This window comes from Schistocerca nitens, chromosome 5, assembly GCF_023898315.1.
Source record: "Schistocerca nitens isolate TAMUIC-IGC-003100 chromosome 5, iqSchNite1.1, whole genome shotgun sequence".
Taxonomy (NCBI): domain Eukaryota; kingdom Metazoa; phylum Arthropoda; class Insecta; order Orthoptera; family Acrididae; genus Schistocerca; species Schistocerca nitens.
The window spans coordinates 19335301-19360476 of NC_064618.1; the positions used below are offsets into that span (position 1 = coordinate 19335301).

Here is a 25176-nt window from a genome sequence, read left to right on the forward strand (position 1 = left end):
GAACGTTTTGTACGCACATTCAAGGATCATATGGACCGCCTTCGTGCTACGCACTCTCGTCAGCAGGCCCTCATCACGTTCCTGTCGTCGTACCGGACCACGCCACGCGACGGCCCTTCGCCTGCGGAGCTTCTCCACGGCCGTCGTCATCGCACCCTACTACGGTTGTTGCACCCCTCGGATCGACCCGCCGCTTCTGAGCATCGCACGCGTTTTCAGCGCAACGACGCCGTTTTTTTCAGAGTTTATCACGGTAGCCGTCGTTGGGAACGTGATGCCTCCCGCGCAGCTTCATCCGGGAGCGCCCCAGGTGGTCGCTCCGGCGCCTGCGGTCCCTCTTCAGTCGCCACCGCCTTCGGAGCTGATGGACGTCGACCCCTCAGCCGGGCCGCCTTCCCAAGCGGTGGCTGTGCAGCCTGTCCTGCAGCCGCTTTCTTTGGGCACCCCCAAGGAGTCTGACACCGCAGCGCCTTGTCCGGCGCCCACTCGGCAGCCGTCGACGCAGCGTCAGGAGACGCTGCCTCTCTTCGTGGGTCCCGACGCCCCGTCGCGTCCAGTACCAGAAGCTGCGCCCGTGGTCACAGGCGTGCACCCTGACCTCGGTTTTCAGTCGGTGTTTCCCGAGGCCCCGCGCAGCCAATGCTGGGGTGCGGACCGGGGACTGCCACCGACAACAGTCTCCGCCCCGGTCTCTTCTGCTACGCCTGCGGCCAGACCCCTCCCCCGCCGTCGACGCTCGCCACGTCATTATTCAACGACGGTGCGGCGATTTGGGGGGGAGGAGTGTTATATCCTAGCCAGTAATGCCACCCGAGCCCGCTGCCAAAAGGTTGGCAGCATCAAAGTCCGGACGCCGACCGCATAAGCAGCGCCAGCGAGACAGGAAATCGCCGCAAGTCTGCGCGCGCCACCGCTGGCTTCTGGCTTCTTAAGCGCTGGAGTCGCGAGCGCTAGGACAGTTCTGTATTCGCCGCTCAGTTGTGTACTCGCCACCGAATTGTGTACTTGCTAGTCAGTTGTGTGTTCATCGCAGCAGAGTTGTTGTTTGTCGTCAGCCGACGCTGACCTAGCCGCTCCGACTCGAACTAGACAGATTTCTGTAGACACGGAGTTCACAACTGTGTCCCTGTATCTTCGTTAATAAAGATAAGTACCGACTTTTATTTAATCAGAGTGTTTGGGTTTTCATCTTTCTGTTCACTGTTCCAGCGGACCGGTCGGCCCGCTATTAAAAGTGTGGCGGTGACTTCGTAAGCCGTTTCTACAGCGAATTGTTTGTCGCTACGAACGCCGCCACAAAAGACCCCAGGCTCTACTTAGCTGGTACCACATGTTGCGGCTCATGAGATTGTCAATCACTCTTACATCAGTCGAGTCCCTTCTAAAACTGTCCCAAAATCTGGGTGTCTGTGCTAGAATCTTGGTTTCCTCATAATTCATGGCATCATCTAGTTGTAGACAGTTTTCAGCAATGGCTGACTTCGTCACAGGTCTTAATCGGGTGTGCTTCTGATGTTCTTTGCACCTGATATCCACTGTTCTTGTCGTCTGACCAATGCAGAACATGCCACATTGACAATGTACATTATAAATCCCTGGTTTTCGTAACCACAAGTCGTCTTTGACACTCCCCACCAGTCTACTGATCTTGCTGGATGGACAGGAAACACACGTGATACTGTGTTGATGGATTCTGGCAGAAACAGAACCAGCATAGGGCAGATACGCCACGTTCTTTGCTTCATCTTGCTTGCTGAACCTGTGGTGTAAGTGGCTGGCTGGAGTGCTCTCTCAATTTCTTTGTTTGTGCGTCCACTTTTGCAGAACACAGTTTTAGGATGCTCTATTTCTGTCGGTAGACTCTCTTGGTCTGACAGGGCATGCGCTCTGTGGACCAATGTCGTATGTATCCGTTTTTCTGTGCAGGGTGGTGACAGCTGCTGGCCTGCAGAAACAAACCACTGTGTGTGGGTTTTCGATACATACTGTGGCCAACCGATCCATCTGCTTTCCTTTTCACTGGTACATTCAGCTGGCCAATCTTCTCCAACTCTATTGTGAATTTCATATTTGTGTGGCATGAGTTTCAAGATGTTCAACAAACTTACTGAGCCTGTCCTACCCATGAAGCCAGATCACGAATATGTCATCCAGATATCTGAAGAAGCATGTTTACATCTGGCTGTCTCTAATGCCCTCTCCTCAAATCTCACCATAAATACGCTGGCAACCACAGGAGACAATGGGCTCTCCATAGCTTCACCCTCAGTTTGCTCGTAATATTGGTCCCCGCACAGGAAATACGTGGATGTCAGTATATGGCTGAACAGGTCCAACAGAACACCGTGAAATACCTCTGCAATCAGTTCATGTAAGTCTTTCAGTGGACCCCTAGTAAACAGCGATACCACATCAGAACTAACCATGATATCTGAATCTGTGATGTGCAGTTGCTTGAGGCGTTGCAGGACGGCTTCTTAGTTTCTGATGTGATGAACACATTTCCCCAAATATGGGGACAGCAGATTTTTGAAGTACTCGGCTGTTGGTACGTAGGTGTTACAGTATTACTGAGAACTGGGCGTAGGGGCACGGCCCCATTGTGTATATAGTCTAGGTGGCACTGGTGCTTTTGCCCGTAGTTGTCTGATGTTCTTATCATACAGCCCTGCTTCCTTCAGGAGAGCCCTGGTCTTCTTGTCCACCTTATCAGCGGGGTCACACACCAGAGCTCTGGATGCAGGGTCCCCCGAAGTTGGCGTACTTTCTCATCATAATTCACCCATTTCAAAATTACTGTAGAGTTCCCACAGATTCACAGAACTGTGACCCTGCTTAGAGATTACCACAATATACAAGGGAATAAGAAACTTCATATTTATCACGATTTATTTGTCTTCCAATGATATAGAATTCGTTCGAAACAATCATTATTCCTGTACGCTGAACAGCTAACTACAAGTAACACCAAAGAAAGGGATCTCTGGAACGAGGACTGTCATCGCATCGGAAATTGCCAAGAAAGGGAATGGTTCGAGAAATACGACTGTGATGCTGTGGGTGTCAAATATGATAGGAAACTGTGGGTCAAATTGAATAGAATCTGTAGGGGACTGGTGTCGGAGCTCTGACTCGTTCTATAAATGCGGCATTGTGCAGTCTCCGAGTTGTGACTATGGTGCACTGAAACAATCTATCAAGCATATAAGAGAGGAGTGCATCATTCGATGCTATCAAGGACAGGTGGAAAGATTTTATGGATGCCAATGCCACAGAGATGGAATAGATTGCAAACCTAGAGATTAATATTTAGTGTTTTTGTTCCAATGTTCAAATGTGTGTGAATTTCTAACTGACCAAACTGCTGAGGTCATCGGTCCCTAGATTTACACACTACTTGAACTAACTTATGCTAAGAACGACACACACACACACACACACATGCCTGAGGGAGGACTCGAACCTCCGACGGGAGGGGCCGCGCAGTCAGTAACATGGCGCCTCAAACAGCGCGGCTTTTGTTTTTGTTTTACGCAACGACATTCGTTACATGTTGTACATGTACTGCTTGTGTGTGCCATACGAATGATGATAATCTCCTAACAATGTGAAGACGAAGAGCTAAATAACATTTTCCTTGGTTACATACCAGAAAAGACTTGTCAAATGAGTTATTAAGACACGCCGTCCGTGTGGAAACATCATTTGTCAAGTGTGCGGTCCCTCTATTCGAAAGCTTTTCTGCAGCTAAAGTATGCTGTTGTTACTTACATATACAGTACTCGTGCATATATTTTAATGAGACACAGGTGACATTGCGTTTTAAGTTACAATTATTTTTCGTCCTTGCAGGAACACACACGCACTGTATGGAAACTATCCCTCTATTCCCACGACATGCAATTAATTTTCTGCAGTATATGTGACAGTTTTTAACCTGTACATCGAAAAGGGCTGCTTAAAACTGGCAGTAGTATTTGCTGCTTGCCCACCAGGTGGGACGGCTCTGACTTCGGCAGACATACGACATTATGTGACGGATGTAGCGCATATCATGGCAGGCGGGCGATGACCATCAACAGCTGTTTACTGAGTGTACAGCAGGCAGCAACACGAACAGTGAGAGTTGCTTGTCGTTTTGTTACTGACCTCTAGCAAGAGGGGGCTGCGGCAGACGACCCGCCCAGTTCGAAGCCGTTTAGTGGGCTCACTGGGGCCACTCAGAAGTAACTCCTGTAAAACGGTTCACCGGGCCTCTGTTGTCAAAGATCAGGTAATCGTGACGTCGTATTATCGCTCAGGCATTCTTTTCCGGACCTTTGTCTTCGTGATGTGTGCGACGATGAACACGACAAAAGCATTCAAAATATACCTCCTGCAGCATACATATTCAATATGAGATACTTCGGCACATGTACATTTCTTTTGCACAATAGCCCCCGTAAAGAAACTTGGGTTATTTTCATGGAAACATGTATTACCGTAATTAGTTAATAATAAAACACTGAATGATATTACGAAATGATATGCATTAAAAGTGTTGAAATTCACAAATTCAATTTTTTCATAGTTACGATTCCTTTTTTTTCATGTTTAAATTTTCGAAATTACCGATTTCCAATTTGTACGTCCATGTCAATTTGTACGTCCGTGTCTCTTTTTAATAGCGCATTCTTATGGGTCACGAACGATCCCAGTTGTTTTTGTACACCATTACGAATGGATGCACATGGTGTAAGATGATGGCCATTTTTATGTCTGTCTCTGCTGTAGGCAGATATTTTTCCGTTACGTTATTTTTTCCTAATTTGGTCCCGTTTTGTTGCGGTGATGTAGTGCGCTCCTAATAAAAGTAAAGACTCGAGAATGGCTTTTCTCGAGCTGAAGCTATTTGAGTAACTAAGAAGAGGTCTTTATAAATACTAACAATAAATAAAAATATTTTACCTTTATTCGGTCCATTAAATAATTTTAAAGAAATTTGTACGCCATTTCTGATCGTTCGATACCGCACGTCGTAGAACTGGACACAGTTGAAATGCGAAGTAAAGACCGGCAGCGAGAGAGCGGCCGGTGAGAAGTGGACGAGGCCTACCTTTTTCGCAGAAGATGCCCTCGAAGTCGACGTCGCGGCACTCGCAGATGGGCCCTGTGTCTGTGGAGATGCAGATGCCGCCGTGCTGGCAGGGGTCGCGGTCCTCGCACGCGTCCGTCAGGTTGCCGCGGATGCCCTGCGCGCACACGCGGAGAGCACGCGTCACAAACACGTCACAGCACAGTGGAAACACTCAGGTAAACGAGACACACAGAGAGAGACAATCACAGTTTCACCTAGTGCAGCGGCGGTTGCGAGCCGAGCGCACACACTGCAGCAGTCACGGCATCCACTACTCGTACCTGTAACGTAGTGCTCACGGAGGACAAAATAGTGTAACCGAGCAGTATAAGCCACGACAAACACAGCCAGTGTTAGAAAACACGTAGACAACACACAGAAATACACCTACCGACACATTTAGAGTGACATAGGTTAAACTGTTCCAGGATATAGTTGTTGTTATGATACGTTAAAAGAATACATAGCGTTATATAGAATGGGCTGTATCCAGCTCTTGTTGCTTAATGGAGACGTAAAAAGTTTGAACAGGTGTGAAACTGCGCCACGTTCGACGGCAGTCAAACCTAGACACCGTGACTTTAGCTCTCCTACCAATCTTTCTCTTTTAAATCAAATCTGTTCAATAAATAATGCTTCCATTTTTACAGTCGTTAATGTATATGGACCGTGGACCTCGCCGTTTCCGGGGGAGGCATGTGTGCCTCAGCGATACAAATAGCCGTACCGTAGGTACAACCACAACGAAGGGGTATCTGTTGAGAGGCCACACAAACTTGTGCTTCCTGAAGAGGGGCAGCAGCCTTTTCAGTAGTTGCAGGGGCAACACTCTGGATGATTGTCTGATCTGGCCTTGTAACATCAACCAAAACGGCGTTACTGTGCTGGTACTGCGAACGGCTGAAAGCATAGCGAATCTATAGCCGTAGTTTCTCCCGAGGACATGCAGCTTTACTGTATGGTTAAATGATGATGCCATCCTTCTGAGTAAAATATTCCGGAGGTAAAATAGTCACCCATTCGGATCTCCGGTGGGGACTACTCAAGAGGACGTCGTTATCAGGAGAAAGAAAACTGGCGTTCTACGGATCGGAGCGGGGGACGGAGCGAGCTGGCGCAGTGGTTAGCACACTGGACTCGCATTCGGGAAGACGACGGCTCAATCCCACGTCCGGTCATCCTGATGAAGGTTTTCCGTGATTTCCCTAAATCGCTCCAGGCAAATACCGGGATGGTTCCTTTGAAAGGGCACGGGAGACTTTCTACCCCGTCCTTTACTAATCTGATGAGACCGATGACCTTGCTGTTTGGTCTCTTCCCCCAAACAACCCAACCCCTTAATCGGGCAGGTAGATTACAAAATTTAATAAGCAAAATGGGTGGGTTAAAGTTAGATATAGTGGAAATTAGTGAAGTTCGGTGGTAGGACGAACAGGACTTCTGGTCAGGTGAATACAGAGTTGTAAATACAAAATCAAATAGGGGTAATGCAGGAGTAGGTTTAATATTGAATAAAGCAGCAGTAAAGCGGATAAACTACTACCAACAGCATTGTGAACACATTATTGTAGCCAAGACAGACACGAAGCCCACGCCTACCACAGTAGTACAAATGGTTCAAATGGCTGTGAGCACTATGGGACACAACATCTTCGGTCATAAGTCCCCTAGAACTTAGAACTACTTAAACCTAACTAACCTAAGGACATCACACACACCCATGCCCGAGGCAGGATTCGAGCCTGCGACCGTAGCAGTCCCGCGGTCCCGGACTGCAGCGCCAGAACCGCACGGACACCGCGGCCGGCTCACAGTAGTACAAGTTTATATGCCAACTAGCTCCGCCAGTGATGAAGAGATTGAAGAAATGTATGATGCGATAAAAGAAATTATCCCGATACTCAAGGGAAACAAAAATTTAATAATTATGGGGGACTGGAATTCGATAGTAGGAAAAGGAAGAGAAGGAAACATAGTAGGTAAATATGGAATCGGGGTAAGGAATGAAGGAGGAAGCCGCTTGGTAGAATTTTGCACAGAGCATAACTTAATCATAGCTAACACTTGGTTCAAGAATCATAAAAGAAGGTTGTATACATGGAAGAAACTTGGAGATACTGGCAGGTTTCAGATAGATTATATAATGGTAAGACAGAGATTTCGGAACCGGGTTTTCAAGTGTAAGATATTGCCAGGGGCAGATCTGGATTCTGACCACAATTTATTGCTTATGAACTGCAGATTAAAATTGAAGAAATTGCAAAAAGTCAGGAATTTAAGGAGATGAGACCTGAATAAACTGAAAGAACCTGATAATGTAGAATATTTGAGAGGGACCACCAGGGAACGAATGACAAGAATAGGCGAAACAGTAGAAGGAGAATGGGTGGCTTGGGTAACACAAGAGATATTGTCTTCAATCGATGAAACTAGAAAATATAAAAATGCAATAAACGAAGCAGGCGAAAGGGAATACAAACGCCCAAAAATGAGATCTACAGAAAGTGTAAAATGGCTAAGCAGGAATGACTAAAGGACAAATATACGGATGTAGATGCATGTATCGCTAGCGGTAAGATAGATGCTGCGTACAGGATGTTAAAGAGATGTTCGCAGAAAAGAGAACCACCTGCATGAATATCAAAAGCTCAGATTGGAAACCAGTCAGAAGCGAAGAACAGAAAGCAGAAAGGTGGAAGGAGTATGTCGAGAGTCTATTAAATAGAGATGTACTTCAGGGCAATATTATGGAAATAGAAGGGGATAAAGATGAGAAGGGAGATATGATACTGAGTCAAGAATTTGACAAAGCACTGAAAGACTTAAGATGAAACAAGGCCACGGCAGTACACAGCATTTTGTTAGAGCTACTGATAGCCTTCGGAGAGCCAGCCATGACAAAACTCTTCCATCTGGTGAGGAAGATGTATGAGACAGGCGAAATACCCGCAGACTTCAAGAAGAATATAGTAATTCCACTTCCAAAGAAAGCAGGTGGCGACAGGTGCGAAAATCACTGACCTATCAGTTTAATAAGTCACGGTTGCAAATTACTAACACGAATTCTTTACAAACGAATGGGAAAACTGATAGATGCCGACCTCGGGGAAGATCAGTTTGGATTCCGGAGAAATGTAGGAACACGGGTGGCAATACTGACCCGAAGACTTGTCATAGAAGATAAAGCTTTTGACAATGTTGACTAAAATACTATCTTTCAAATTCTAAAGGTGGAAGGGGTAAAATGTAGGGAGTGAAAGGCTATTTATAATTTGTGCAGAAACCAGATGGCAGTTATAAGTGTCGAGTGGCACAGGAGGAAAGCAGTGGTTGAGTAGGAAGTGAGACAGGGTTGTATCCTATCCCCGATATTATTCAATCTGTATACTGAGCAAGCAGTAAAGAAAACAGTAGAAAAATTCGGGGTAGGAATTAAAATCCGTGGAGAAGAAATAAAAACTTTGAGGTTCACCAATGACACTGTAATTCTGTCAGAGACCGCAAAGGACTTGGAAAAGCAGTTGAACGGAATGAACAGTTTTTTGAAAGGAGGACATAATGATGCTACAGAAGAATGCGGAAGACTAGATGGGTAGATCACATAACTAATAAGGATGTACTGAACAGAAATGTGCAGGAGAGAAATGTGTGGTACAACCTGACTAGAAGATGGCATCGGTTGGTAGGACGCATTCTGAGGCATCCAGGGATCACAAATTTGGTACTGGACGGAAGTGTGTAGGGTAAAAATCATAGAGGGAGACGAAGAGATGAATATGTAAGCAGTCTCAGAAGGACGTAAGTTGCAGTAGTTACTCTGAGATGAAGAGGCTTGCACGGATAGAGTAGCACGGAGAGTTGCATCAAACCAGTCTTTGGACTGAAGACCGCAACAAAACAACAATATATACATCGAACAATACCGCCAGATAGTAGACTGGTGGTGAACCGTCAAAATGACGCATTCGTGAGACACGCGTCTCAAACTCCGTGCAGTGATTCTAATTGTTGGTCACGGAAAAGTAACCGTGGTGGATATCCACTACTGGGCAGTGATAAAGTTGGCAGAAGTACTGGTGGACGATGTGTAAGGAGGGATAAGGCGTTAGGAAGTGCTGGAACTGAGCAGCCTGCCACAGCCACCCCTCACGACACAGTGAATCAAATGGGTGCTGTTATTCGTGCGGTTTGGTGCATCACAATTCCACAACTGTCTCTGCACCTGTCATTGAACACTCGAAGCACGTGGAGTGCTGGACATTCAAATATGTGTTCAGGATGTGTTCCAAGAATGTCCACAACGGGCCACAAGATTCCAAGTATAGCCATTTCATCTGAACTGTTGCAACTATCTAAGGCCTGTGGAGAGACCTTTTTTCTGTTATGGCTGACGAAACCTCGGCGCATCTCTTTGAGCCGCAAACAAAAAGGCACTCACTCGGTGGTACCATCTGCAATCAACAAAAAGAAGAAATTCGAGATAACTTCCTTCGCTGTCAAACAGATGATGACAGTCTTTCCGAAAAAGGGCAGCCCTTAATTCAGAGGCGTACGTCAAGACTCCACAGAAACTAAGAAGCTGTTTCCATCGTGTTCGGCCTGACGAGAATCCAAAAGAAATTTTGGTCCAACACGACAATATGTGGCCATACACAACTCTCAGTGTTCATCGCCAAGTCGGTTTGGGCATCATTTCCTCACACCCCCTACAGACCACACCTGGCATCTCCGTGCTTCCACCTGTTTGGTCCACACAAAGATTAGTATGTGGGAAATGGTTTCAAAGTGATGAGATCGTTTTCAAGCATTGAAAACATGCCAGCAGGCGCAGACAAGAACTTTAACAAACAGGAAATACATGTTGTTACACAACGCTGGCATAAGGCTGTACAATGTGATGGGTACTGGGTAGCTGGAGGGGAAAGTACGCGTGGAAGAAGAGTGCGCATCAAGTTTTGAGGTCCCTGAACCAGAATCTCTCCACTGCCCCACCAGCCACATCATGCCTCATCACCTCCTCAGTTCTTTTCCGGAGCCTTGTGGCAGTCGGAAGCTTACAGTTGGAGAAAGTGTACGTTTCTGATGTAAAATTTATGTAATTTTGACCGAGTGTTAGGTGAAACTAAATCTATTTCTAAATTAAGTAAACTCGGTGCCGGAACTGGCTGCTATAAATTTTCGATACCCTTTTTGGTCCCCACGACTTTACTAGTGTATATTTTCTGCAGGTTGCAGGTCCACACTGTATACCAATTAGGTGCCTTTCAGAGTATACTGATGCATTAGATCCATACTTAACAATCATATACAGCCACTCGCTCGACGATAGATCGGTACCCAAAGATGGAAAGTTGCACAGATCACACCATTAAGCAAGAAAGGAAAGAGGAGTAATCCACTAAAGTGCAATTCCATATCATTAATTTCGACACGATGCAGGATTCTGGAACATATATTGTGTTTTAACATTATGAATTCCCTCGAAGGAAACGGTCTATTGACAAACAGTCAACACGGATTTAGAAAACATCGTTCTTGTCAAATACAACTAGTTCTTTATGCACGAGGAGTGTTGAGTGCTATAGACAAGGGATTTCAAATTGATTCCGGATTTATAGATTTCCAGTAGGCTTTTGACACCGTATCTAACAAGCGGTTTGTAATGAAATTGCGTGATTATGGAATAGCGTCTCAGTTATGCTACTGGATTCGTGATTTCCTGTCAGAGAGGGTGCAGTTCGTAGTAACTGACGGAAAATCATCGAGTAAAGTAAAAGTGATTTCTAGCGTTCCCCAAGGTGGTGTCGTATAAAGTTCCAGTACTGATCCTTACCCATGTAAACGCTTACCCATGTAGCGATCGCTGCTTTGCTCGCGTACACTGAATGGCCTAAAGGGATTTTTCTTTTTAGTTACCTTTTTTACGTTGTCCACAACATCCTCTAAGCTTTTCACTCTAATTAAGGCCCTATAAGCATGGTCTTTGCCGAATGTACTCCTGACCAAAAAGAGATCCTGATAGCTGCAGTCCAAAGTTTTTGTGTTTGTGTGGGGATCTGTGCAGCGCCTTTTTTCCCCTAACAAATATTTCTTCATGCCTGACCGATGAGTGATATACTATTTTTGATAAATTTAGCCTTAAAATTTTTTCATGTAAAGAAATTTATTAAAAATTTTCACGCTATATTGCACTCCCTTAGGTGTTGAATTTTCAGAAACACTGAAACCCCTTTTTTCTTTTCTTTTCTTTTTAACGGAGAAGTCAAATGGTAATTGTCATAGATGTAGCCTTAAAAGTCCTGTAGTAGTTCTTCAGCAATTATTTATTTTCAAAAACTTTTTCACCCACTATTTTACCCCGTGAATGGCTGAATTTCCAAAACAGCAAAAACACGTATTTTTTTAATTTTACAGCAGAGAAACCAAATACCAGTTTTCGTAGGTTTGGTTTCAAAATTCCCTTAATAGTGACACACTTTCAAAAAGCCTTTCCTCCCCTATTTCACTCTCTTAGGAGTCTAATTTCGGAAGTCCCTTCGTAAGTGATGCCTACAGTATAAGATGTACACCCTCGCCAAACTTCAAGTTTCTCTCCTTAGCGGTTTGGGCTGGACGATGATGAGACAGTGAATCAGTCTGACCCTATTGCACTCCCTTAGGAGCTGAACTTACAAAGGCAGTGAAACTCGTATTTTTTTCATCTCTAACCTAGAAGCCAAACATCAGTTTTCAAACATTTAACTTTGAAGATGCTTTCCCAATGAAATATTTTCATGAAATATTTCACCTCCTACTTCACCCCTTTGGGGGTTGATTTCCCGAAAACAGTGACATGCCTACGTTTTACTTCTGTCGGACAAGGCAAAATTTTCATAGTTTTTGCTTCAAAAAAGGTTCTACAATGAAATATTTCGATACAAATTTTTTTTGTTCAGAATCACTAATAGGCGACGGAAATATTTATTGCGGTAGGTCACCATAAGAAACGTTACACTGTCTGCGGAGCTATGAACATAGTTTATTGTGTTATTATCCAAAGAGTTACAGCATAAAGATACAATTTTTAAATGGAACAATAGTTGTTTCTATGATGCACTGGAATCAGTAACACCAGCTGTATGTACATCAATTTAAATTACATTCCTATCACTTTTAGTTTGGGAGCGACAACCGTTCAAAGTTTCGGGGTCAGATACCACATACGTTGCGCATAACGCAATGCGAAACAAACGGGGCTCAGTATACCACAGTTAGTGACATCGGATGAAGATGGCATACAGGAACAACGAGTACGTTGACATGTTGCCGACGCTCGGCGAGTGCCGACACGATGCCACTGAAACAGCCATGGCGTACGCCGTGAGATATCCTAGGTGAAGAGCTCCGGCAGCCATTACGTTCTTACGTGCCGAACAACGACTTCGGGAAACAGGCAGCTTGGTTATGAGCCGCAGTAACAGACGAAGAGCTGCAAGAAGTGGGGAGACGGAGGTGTTTGTTTTAGCTGCACTACACCACGATCCTCATGTCAGCTTATGAGCCGTTGCTGCAGTCGCTGGTGTCAGTCTCACATCTGTGTGGCGTATAGTACACGGCAACAGGTTTAACACGTACGGCCTGTCACTGACCCAGGAGCTGCATGGAAACGATTTCTGTGCGAGAGTTACATTCTGTGAATGGGCCACGCGTAATTTCAGGCTGGAGTCAAATGGCTCTGAGCACTATGGGACTTAACATCTGAGATCATCAGTCCCCTAGAACTTAGAACTATTTAAACCTAAAAAATTTGTAACCTAAGGACATCACACACATCCATGCCCAAGGCAGGATTCGAACCTGCGACCGTAGCAGTCGCGCGGTTCCGGGTTGAAGGGCTTAGAACAGCTCGGCCACCGCTGCCGACTCACACTGGAGTCTTTACAAGGTGTTATGTTGCCTAATGAGTTTACGTTCAAAAATTATGGTGCAGTGAATCGCCATGATGTGCACTACTGGCCTGAAGACAATCCTCGGTGGGTACGACCTGTCGATCGACTATTGATGTATGGTGTGGAATCCTTGGGGATGAAATCATCGGTCTACACTAATTCCGAGGTACACCGACAGGCGAGCTACATCGCGCTCTTATAGTCGACAGTTTGGCTGGTCTCCTTGAACATGTGTGTCTACACGAGAGTCCATAGCCAGCCGCTGTGAGAGAGCGGCTCTAGGCGCTTCAGTCCAGAACCGCGCTGCTGCTACGGCCGCAGGTTCGAATCCTGATCGGGGGTGGATGTGTGTGATGTCCTTAGGTTGGTTAGGTTTCAGTAGTTCTAAGTTCTAGGGGACTGATTACCTCAAATGCTAAGCCCCATAGTGCACAGAGACATTTTTTTTTTCCCTTCTTCGAGAGTCCATATGTGGATGCAGCAGGGTGGTCGCGCAGCCCACTGTGCGCGTGCTGTTGTGGAGGAACTAAACAACAGGTTTGCAGGAAGGTGGTTGGGGCCCCACGGTCCTCATTCACGGCCCGCAAGGTCGCCCGATTTAACACCATTAGATTTCTTTTTGTGGGGATATCTAAAGGATCGTGTTTATGTCACTGAGCCCACATCCCCATACGACCTAAATAGGCGGATCGAGGACGCATGTTGTTCCGTGACACCGGTGATGTTACATCTCGTCCGCAGATCCTTTAGAGGGCGTATTGCATTGTGCGTTCAGGAACACACATTTGAACATCTCATATAAATCAACTTCCCACGGTCAGAACATCCATCACCCACCACACAGCCATGTATTATGTACAGCGTGTGGTATCTGCCCCTGAAACTTTGAGGAGTTTTAGCTTCCAAACTAAAAGTGATTGGAATGTAATTTTAATTGATATATATACAGCTGGTGTAACTAATTGCAGTGGATGATAGAAACAACTATTGTTCCATTTAAAAACTGTATCTTTTTGCTGTAAACTCTTTGGATAATAGCACAATAAACTATCTTCATAACTCGGCAGGTAGTGTAACTTTTCTTATGGTGACCTACCGCAATAAAGGCAGGCAAAGCATTCGCGGTGCTACGTCGTCCAGAGCTTCCGGCAACAGGGCAGTCCCGCGGCCAATATGGGAGCGTGGCGCCAAGTTTCCGTAGTTTAAAAATTGTGCCTTGTCGACCTACACAACATTAGTAATTTTGGTTTCTACTGGCATTAAAAAATCGAGTACCTAAAAGTACGTCCGTATTAACATTCAATGTTACGTCAAAAATTTGCAAGCAATTGATAAAGAACTTTTGGGGATACACGATTTTAAACAAACCAACATTCAAATTTTTATTTATGTAAGTCTGTTACTACTAGCACATAATTTTGCATAGTGAGCAGATACAGATGAAGCTTGCACTGTTTGTGCTGCCGCTGAAGTATATTTCTAAATACATAATTGAACTTTAACAAAAAATGTCTTTTCTATGTTAGTAGCTGAACCACATCTGTACATTTTCTCTCTGATTTTCAGGAAGCAAATCTCCCGAGCCCGGCGCTTATTCTGTAATTATTGTAACAGTGATAAACTTGTGAAAAAGTAGGTAAAAGCAAGATGATTACATTCTAGAAGAAAATAAGTGTTGCAAAGTTGGTAGCTGCCACTACCAAACTACAACAATTTTGCCACGTTTTCTTTTACAAAACAGAATAAAAGTTTGCGGCACTGCCATTCTGTCCCCGTGCTACAGACACACCGGCGCGCCCTCCACACTGCCACGGAGAGCTCCTCGCCGCAGACGGGCAGGACAAAGATACGCAGGCACCGCGAGAAACGCACGGCCCGTCCTACGTGCAGGTGCTGGCCGGGACCGCCGCTCGCTCCCCAGTGTCTGACCACGAGCGGCACGTCTGCAGTGCCCTCGAGACGTTGCAGACGACACTCGTTACCAGAGCAGTGTTCTGTGCAATTGTGACCGCGCGAATTCCAACCGGGCAGAACTGTCGCTTCTCGTGCAGTGAGTGCTTCCGCAACTGAGAGCCTGTGTTTTGACAGGGGGCGTGGCGAAAGATTAGAGCGCACACAGTGAAAGCGGAAAAACGCACGAGGGGGACAAAGCTGTGTGCCGAGTGATAGTAACAGGCGGGTACTGGAGAGGACCGTGAAGAGAAGTAAGAGGACGGCAGCAGCAAAACTCGCTGTTTCGCTCACGAAACTGGTCAGCTACATGACGACACGAATAGAGCTTCGTAAGCAGGGAATCGCGTGGCGAGCTAGAATAACAAAGCCAGTCGCCAGTGATGCAGATACCTGTAACAGGGAAACGTGGTGCGGATGCCATAGAAGTGGGACTACGGAGCAGTGAAAGAGAGGCATTTGGTCCGGCGAACTTTGTTTCACACGGTGTCCAAGTCGTGCTCACTGCAAGCGGTGAAACGTGAGACAGGGGGCAGTTCGGTGACGATGTGGGCAGCTGTAACGCGAGGGCCCTGCACTCCACGGCTACTTTGCGAGGTCGCACTGCTGCGGAGGATTGTGTGACCGTTTTGCCCGATCGGGCCCGTCCCACGGAACATTTCCAATGAGGATGCTGTGTTCAGTGACACAGCACACGTGGTCTGGGACCGGTTCTGTGTGCACGAGTACGAACCGCCGCATCTGCCCTAGCCATCAAAGTCACCACATGTGAGCCTTTGCGGTCGCCAGCCACCTGCATCATCCTTACTTGCACTTGACACTATTTTGCAGGAAGAATGGTGTGAGGCTGCCTCGAAGACGATACGGGACGAATACTTAGCCGTTCCGAGACGACTGGAAGCTATTTTGAGTGCCGGCGGGTTTCCTCACTGTATTAGGCATCCTTTTCTCTTGTGTGTGTGTGTGTGTGTGTGTGTGTTTTTTTTTTTTTTTTCAATACTTTTGCCCACCTGCCCCATAAGTCTAACGGCGTCTCACTTGAAGAAACGTGTAGGAGACGTGCATGACAAAGCTACCCACAGGTTAGCAACATGTGTCTCAAACATATAAGTAAAATACAGTAACTTTGCTTGTAGCTTTGTTTCAATGCCGTCGTCTACAACACAACGTATCGGCAAGACGAGATGCACCTCGGCATAACGAAAGAAAACCTTCTGATAAAAGCTCACGCGACAGACGTGCACAGTCTTCTTAGGCTGGTGAAAGAGTTCACTACGTATTTACTGTATTTATTTAATCCGATTGGCGAGCTGGACGATCAGGTGCACGGAAAACTTGGCAGTTGGCACTTTGCCGCTGGAGTTGAGGGTGGAGAGGCCCACTCGGCCGCTACTCGGAGGTCGCGTTTAAGTTCTGCGTCGAGCGAAGGGTCCGGGAGGTCGCCGGGCGGCACGCAGCCACAGCCGCGATCAACGCTCTGGCAAATTTTCATTCGTGTAATGCGCACGTTGCTATATTGTAAATTTTACCTATAGGGAGATAGGTGTATAATGACGACAAAAAAAGTGCCAACACCAAAAAGGAGTTGTGCGACATAACGTGTGTTGTACCTCAAAGGTGGTGTCTACTCAAATTTCGTACGAATCCCACACGAGTATCGCTCGTGCCGCCACTATGGGCATGAAAATCACGTTTCCTTTAAAGACACATTTTAAAGGTTGTGAGCCATCGTTACCTTGGACGCAGTGAGTTCAAGTCAGTCAAGGGGATTCTTTAAGACGACAAAGTCCGCCCCCGGTAGCTGAATCGTCAGCGCGACAGACTGTCAATCCTAAGGGCCCCGGTTCGATTCCCGGCTGGGTCGGAGATTTTTCTCCGCTCAGGGACTGGGTGTTGTGCTGTCCTAATCATCATAATTTCATCCCCATCGACGCGCAAGTCGCCGCAGTGGCGTCAAATCGAGAGCGGTCTACACGACGGGAGGCCCTTGTCACACGACATTATTATTATTATTATTACAAGACGACAAAGGCGCCACTAGCAATACCTCACTGTTTGAACTAGCCTTATTAGGCTACGAGAAGACCTGGCTTTTGCTGGTACCGGTGGTCACGAGAATGAACAGTCGCAAGAAGACTGTGCTCCAGATGGCCACGTGACGCTACCGAGAAGGAAGACCATCGTGTTTAGCGTAGGGCTCTGGAGAATCGTCCTGCATCTGCAGTAGCAGTTTGGGCAGTACTTTGCACCACAGTGACACAACGAAAGCTGGTGGTACCTGCCTGTTCGTAAGGAGAAGGCCTTTCGGGGGCATGCAACTACTCTGGTTCAAATGGCTCTGAGCATCTGAGGTCATCAGTCCCCTAGAACTCAGAACTACTTAAACCTAACTAACCTAAGGACATCACACACATCCATGCCCGAAGGAGGATTCGAACCTGCGACCGTAGCGGTCGCGCGGTTCCAGACTGAAGCGCCTAGAACCACTCGGCCACACCGGCCGGCCAACTAGTGTGTCTGTGGCCTACACACACTGGACCTGTACACAGAGTTATGGTCTGGAGTGCGATTTCGTATGACAGCAGGAGCACTCCTCGGTTATTCCACGCACCCTGATCGAAAATTTTTACGTCTAATGATTCGACCAGTACTGTTGCCATTCATTAAAAGTATCCCAGGGAGTGTTTTCCAACAGCATTACACTCGCCCGTATACCGTTGTTGTAACGCAACATGCTCTACATATTGCCTTTGCTTGATCGATCTTCAGATCTGTCTCCAATTGAGCACATATGGGACTTCATCGGACGACAACATCCATCCACAAACAGCATTAACCATTCCTGTGTTGACTGGTCAGGTGCAACACGCATGGCAGTCCGTAACCTGTACAACACAGTGCATGCAGATTTTATGGTTGCATTCAACACTCTGGCAGTTATATCGGTTATTGATATACCAGCATTTCACATTTGCAGTGGCTTATCTCGTGCCTACATTAACCTGTGATCTTCCAATGTTAATCACTTAGTAATGTAACATAGACAAATGTATTCCCGAAGTTTCATTACTCTACATCTCTTGCTGTTGGGACGCTTCCTTCGTCATATATACATATACAGAGTCATTTATACAATGCATAGCCCATACATCGTATAAATTTAAGTAGTTGTTCAGTGCTCCTCATTGAAATTATATATATAATAATATGTATAATTTCAATGAGGCGCACTGATTAACTACTTACATTTATTCGATGTACGGGCTATGCGTTGTTAATGATAACGCAATGTAAAGGGTAACTGAATTAATGGTTGCGGTCCAAACATGTTTTGGACAAAATAGATGATTGTATCTTTGACACATAATGCCATTATCGATCTTAAACTATGGCACTCTAGAGCAATTATGTTACACAGGTGGTCAAAATAAAGCTGAACCGGAAAAAAGAAATTTCACTGACCATAAGAGGCGCAATTCCACGTACATGTCGACCCTGGATGTTAGGTTCCCTTTCTGATGGTGCGTGAAATACTTTTTGCGTGTCAGTTTTATTTTGAAGAGTTTGTAATTACTGAACGTGACGTGGTGCAGCAATGGGACACTTGAGGCTTAAACAGCTCGTGCGGCCGCCGAGTTCTGGCCTTCCTGCTGGTTTCCCGACCGCCTCGAGGCCTGTACGTTTTCACGGAAAACTGCCATTTCGCTGCAGATCCTCTTCTACCCTCACCCCTGCTGCGTCCCTCTGAACTCGCCGCCGACGGTGTCTCAGACAGTAATATTCCTCCCTTCGTTCAAATCCGGTACATTTATAAAATGGAGGGCACGCGCAAAACGCAGTAGCAGTCCCCCTTTATTGAGCAGAGTTCTGCTCTGAAGCGCGTTCTCGTCCGTCGGCCACTGCTAGGAGAGCGTGCGCGGCGGGCACGCGTTTTAAAAAGCTTCGTAACGGGGTAAACGTAATAAAACAAAGTGCACCGCATTTCAATAACCGACTAGCCGCTGCAGATTCCAATCGTCTGTGATTCTGTGGTGCTCACCGGTGGAAGAGGGAATAAACAAAAATGCGATGGCGAAAGCGGCGAACAATTGGGCAATTTTCCGGAACGGAGGCCGCGTGGGAAATGGGCGCGCCCGCGGCGCCGATCGCTGGCCGGAAATTGAAAGCGAGGGCGGCTGTGGCAGGCCGGTGCTGTACCCTGTACCCTGCACCTTGCACCCTGCACCCCGCACAGCGGCACCTGCCAGGCGCGGGGGGCCGCCACACCTGGCAGGCACGGATTTTCATCAGTCTCTGCGTCAGTCGCGCGTTTCGACGGTCCACACCACCATCTTCAGGGGGAGAATTGTTCATTTACGTGGCTGGTATTGGTGGAGAGTACACAAGTCTTTTCACAGTTGCAGACCGAGGGCAGTGCAGGTTATTTTGCGAATGTGAAAAACCATCTGTACGCTTTAGCAACATCAGCCGTCTAAAGAGACCGTTCTCCATCTGAAGATGATGGTGTGAACCATCAAAGCGTGTAGTGGCAAAATAAACAAGTGGCTGACACAGAAACTGTTATATTTGTATTCGCATTTATTGTATTTATTTGTATTTACCAACAATCTCAACTCTTATAAGGCCGTCCCTTATGGACGAAATACTCAGTTTCGGTACGTTGCAGAGGGACCTGTCCCGACTACCTGGCTGGCAGCTTTCCGTGCGACGGCCCCAATTTCCGGGAAGAACGATGTCGAAGTTTTATGCGTACCTCCAAATCCGTAACGTTCGTCACATTTCTAGCTTGCGAACATACATCAGCGGCTCAGGTACACGTATTGGCGTTACGGATTTGCCAACCCTGTGATGCTTAATTTTATAAACAGGTTAAAATTTTCACAAAATATATCAAAATACTTCCGACTTGCTAAAGACAAACAGAGAAATGACTTTGAAGAAAGGTTCCATAAAAATACATTATTCAAATTCATCTTAATGTTCAAAAACGTGTGCTACGCATCGGAGATGATCGAAGAAAGAACAATGTCTTTGAATTTGAAAGAACTTTGTTTTGCAGTATCGCTTCTCAAAAATCTGTGTGCCTGTAAGGCGTGCGTGGTGCTGTACGACTTTTGTTTTTCGGTTGCTTCCACAACAAATACCATCCGCAACAGATTCTAGCACAGCAAGTGATAGCGAGTAAGATCATTTTGTAATCTATTCCACAACAAATATATTTCGAGACTGCTGTAATGACTGATTTATTAAAGAAATTACTGCGACGAAAATCGCTATCACGTACCGTGGACTTCATGATTAGTAGGGAGGCTTGCGTACGTCAGCGACACACGCAAACCTAGCCGTACCGCAGCTGCAACCACAACGGAGGGGTGTCTGTTGAGAGGCCACACAAACCTGTGGTTTCCGAAGAGAGGCAGCAGCCTTTCCAGCGGTAGAAGGGCAGCAGGCTGGATGATTTACTGATGTGGCCTTATAACATCATCCAAAATGGCCTAGCTGTCCTGGTACTGCGAGAGGCTGAAAGCAAGGGGAAACTATAGCCGTAATTTAAAAAAAAAAAATGGTTCAAATGGCTCTGAGCACTATGGGACTCAACTTCTGAGGTCATCAGTCCCCTAGAACTTAGAACTACTTAAACCTAACTAACCTAAGGACATCAAACACATACATTCCCGAGGCAGGATACGAATCTGCGACCGTAGCGGTCGCGCGGTTCCAGACTGTAGCGCCTAGCCGTAATTTTTCCCGGGAACATGCATACGTACTCTATGGTTACATAATGATGGCATCCTCTTGCGTAAAATATTCCAGAGGTAAAATACTTCCCCATTCGGATCTCCGGGCGGGAACTACTCAGGAGAATGTCGTCATCAGGAGAAACAAAACTGGCATTCAATCGATCGGAGCGTGAATGTAAGCTTCCTTAATAGGGCAGGTAGGTTAGAAATTTTAAAAAAGGTAATGAATAGGTTGAAGTTAGATGTAGTGGGAAGTAGGGAAGTTCGGTGGCAGGAAGAACAGGAATTCTGGTCTGGTTAGTACACGCTAATAAATACAACATTAAATACGCGCAAAAAATCAGTGAGTTTAACAATGAAAAAAATAGGAATTCGGGTAAGTTACTTTTGAATAGTATAGCGAAGAAACTATCGTAGCCTAGAAAGACGAGAAGCCGGCCGGTGTGGCCGTGCGGTTCTAGGCGCTACAGTCTGGAACCGAGCGACCGCAGGTTCGAATCCTGCCTCGGGCATGGATGTGTCTGATGTCCTCAGGTTAGTTAGGTTTAATTAGTTCTAAGTTCTAGGGGACTGATGACCTCAGAAGTAAGTCGCATAGTGCTCAGAGCCATTTGAACCTTCTGAACCAAAGACGCGAAGCCCACATTCGCCACAGTAGCACAAGTTTATATGGCTATTAGCTCTACAGATGTTGATGAGATTGAAGAAATGTAACGTGATTCGATAGTAGGAAAAGGAAGATAAGAAAGATAGTCGGTGAATATGGACTGAGGAAAAGGAATGAAAGACGAAGCCACCTGGTAGAATTTTGCACATAATCGCCCACATTCGCCACAGTAGCACAAGTTTATATGGCTATTAGCTCTACAGATGTTGATGAGATTGAAGAAATGTAACGTGATTCGATAGTAGGAAAAGGAAGATAAGAAAAATAGTGGGTGAATATGGACTGAGGAAAAGGAATGAAAGACGAAGCCACCTGGTAGAATTTTGCACATAATCGCTAGCGCTTGATTTAATAAAAGAAGATGGTATACGTGGAAGAGTCCTAAGAGTCCTGCAGACACTCGAAGGTTTCACACTGATTATACAGACAGGGATGTAGGAACCTGGTTTTAAATTGTAAGACATTTCCAGGGGCAGATGGGGGCTCTGACCACAATTTATTGGCTATGAGCTGCAGATTAAAACTGAAGAAAGTGCGAAAACGTAGGACATTAAGGAGGTGAGACCTGGATAAGTCGTAAGAAGCAGAAGTTATTGAGAATTTCAGAGGGAGCGTTAGGCAACGGTTGATTAGGACAGGGGACATGAATACTGTACAAGATGAATGCGTAGCTCTAAGAGATGAAGTAGTGAAAAGTCAAGGCCTAGTAGAATCCCTTGGATAAGACAAGAGATATTGAATATAATTGATGAAAGGAGAAAATGCAGCAAATGAAGCAGGCGAAAGGAATGAGTCATCAATGTTCTGACTGGTCTGATGCGGCCCACAACGAATTCCTCTCCTGCGCCAACCTCTTCATCTCATAGTGGCACTTGCAACCTACGTCCTCAATTATTCGTTGGATGTACTCCAATATCTGCCTTCGTCTACAGTTTTTGCCCTCCACAGCTCCCTCTAGTACCATGGAAGTCGTTCCATGACGTTGTATCATCCGGTCCCTCCTGTTTGTCAGTGTTTTCCACATATTCACCGCGCGCGGCTTCCCCCGTCGGAGGCTCGAATCCTCCGTCGAGCATGTGTGTGTGTCGTCTTTAGCGTAAGTTAGTGTAAGTTAGATTAAGTGGTGCGGTAGCTTAGGGACCGATGACCTCAGAAGTTTGGTCACATAAGACCTTACCACAAATTTCCAGATTTCCACATATTATTTTCCTATGCAATTCTACGAAGAACCTCCTCATTCCTTACCTCATCAGCCCGCTTAATTTTTAAACTTCATCTGTAGGACTTCGTCTCAAATGCTTCTATTCTCTTCTGTTCCGGTTTTCCCACAGTCCGTGTTTCACTACCATACAATACTGTGCTCCAAACGTATATTCTCAGGAATTTCTTGCTCAAATTAAGGCCTATGTTTGATACTATGGCTTCTCTTGGCCAGGAATGCCCTTTCTGCCAGTGCTAGACTGCTTTTGATGCCCTCCTTGCTCCGTCCCTCACTCGTTATTTTGCTGCCTTAACTTCATCTACTTCGTGACCATCAGTCCTGATGTTAAGTTTCTCGCTGTTCTCATTTCTGCTACTTCTCATTACTTTCGTCTTTCTTCGATTTATTCTCAATCTATATTCTGTACTCATTAGACTGTTAAATCCGTTCATCAGATCATGTAATACTTCTTTACTTTCCTTCAGGATATCAGTGTCATCAGCGAATCGTATAATTGAAATCCTTTCACCTCGAATTTAAATCCGATTCCTGAACCTTTCTTTTATTTCCATCATTGCTGTATTTTCCATTAACGACCAGATACGACGTCGCATGAGCGCTCGTGTCGAGGAGGCGATGGTGCGCAGAACGCCGAACCACGGGCCATGCGATCGTAGGATATCGACTTTCCACAACATTACGAGTATGACTTCTCATCATTAGGCGGTAAACATCACGTGCCGTAGATTTCCTGGTACTAGGCAATTCGGCATGGGCATAACTGTATTCGACGAAAAAGGTCCTGACGTGTGAGAGAGAGGAAAAAATACGGGCTACTGCAACGGGTGCCACTCGACAGTGAGGGGCCAGTTCGTCAATCACGCTTCCCGATAATCTGGATGGGCGGCGGTTGCACGACTTAACCATCGTACGTACATAAAGGGCAGCTGCTCTCGCTTGGACGTTGACAAGGCCGAGGCCGCCATCCCGAGGAGGAACTGTCAGCGTAGCGGACTTTGAGGATAAGACCCGCGCTTGCAAAGCATCCGACCGTCGCCTGAAGGCTGTGTCCCATTGCCTTTGGCATCGCTGAAATCCGTGCTAAATGGGGCAGTCGTGAGACTAGATGAGTGTTAACAAAATCCACCCACTGTGACACGTCCAGTGCTCTCAGGAGGTTGCCACGAACGTTAGTGCGGATATCCTGAAGCAGGCGTTTGTAGTTAAATGAGATCGTGCGCTGTATATCACGCGTGTAGGTGATCCCCAGACATTTGAGCTTGTCCACTAATGGCAATGGAGCCACACTCTCTGCTGGAAGACCTCTACCGACGAACACAGCACTAGATTTCGTCAGGTTCACACGGCTGCCCGCAGCAGTCCCGTACTGGTTGATCCATGACAGTGCCTCTCGCACTTCATCCTCCGATAGAAGTAAGAACACCACGCCATCTGTATGGTCGCGGCAGATGAAAGCATGACCCCCCCCCTCGCCATTGTTATCCCTGTCAGCCGGCTCCTTAAACCGTGTAACAGTGGCTCAAGGGCGATGGCGAAAAGCAGTATCAACAGCGGACATCCTTGACGGACCGACCGCATGACACTAATAGGGCCCGCCACACGGCCATTGAGCGGCACTCGCGACGTGTCATCTCGGAGGAGCCGCGAGACGATGTGTATAAACCTGTGGGGAAAGAAGGCCTTCCGTCGGAGTTCGTCTTCTAGAAAGTCGTGACACACTCTATCAAAGGCGTGGTGGAAGTCCATTAAGACACCGCGACAGCGGCAGGTCGTGGCCAGGGCTATGACGTGAAGGTACTCGCTGAGTGCCTCCTGAATGTTACTGTCACCACCAAAGCGCGTCTGAGCCAGAAAGATGACTTGAGGGACGAAGCGGCGAAGGCGAGCGGCAAGAATCCGAGTAAAAATCTTGAAGTCACAATTTAACATGGATAACGGCTAATTATGTCCAACTCCCCTGCCTCCCGATGGCTTGGGGACCGGTATAGGCAAGCCTTCTACGAAGTCGGGTGGGAGGGGAAGGTCACGGTTCATCAGTTCTTCATACATCGCAGTCCAGCGGAAACCCGTCGTGGCCCGGGCCTTTGTTCGCCGCACCCTTATCAAGGGCATCAGCGACGTCATCAGCCGTCATTGTCGGCTCCGCAGGAGCCCCGTCAAGGGTACCTGTAAAGCCAGTCGTTATCGCCGTGTTCTGGTCCTCTGCTGCATAGAACTGGTTGTAGGCGTTGACCAGCTTTCTCCGACACCGCTGCTTCTCTCGGATAATATGATACATGGACGGGGGTTCTCCTAGTACAGAACCGTTACATCTTGCGCGTACTATTGTCCCTTCAAGGCGGTGACACTTAAGAGAAATTATTTTCGCCTTAATCCGTTGAATTTCGAACTGTCGTTGAACAGAGAGGGCACGGTTTGAGAGTTCCCGGAGAATTGTAAAATAGTATTCCACTGCATGTCGTTGCCACAGCATTTTGTTGCGACCGTAGTTCATCATCGGACGACATAAAGCAGGCTCGGTGCAGTCGATCCACAGCCGGAGTATTGAAGGA

The 25176-nt window shown here is 46.5% G+C and overlaps 1 protein-coding gene across 5 annotated transcripts in view; it reads right to left on the reverse strand.

Annotated features, from left to right (window-relative positions):
• Positions 1-25176, reverse strand: part of LOC126260117 (neurexin-1a) — a 2420624-nt gene that overhangs the window by 1650767 nt on the left and 744681 nt on the right. For all 5 annotated transcript variants that reach the window (XM_049957356.1, XM_049957358.1, XM_049957357.1 and 2 more), the window contains exon 3: positions 5096-5231. In XM_049957356.1, the coding sequence (XP_049813313.1) occupies positions 5096-5231 (136 nt within the window). The remainder of the gene's footprint in view (positions 1-5095; positions 5232-25176) is intronic.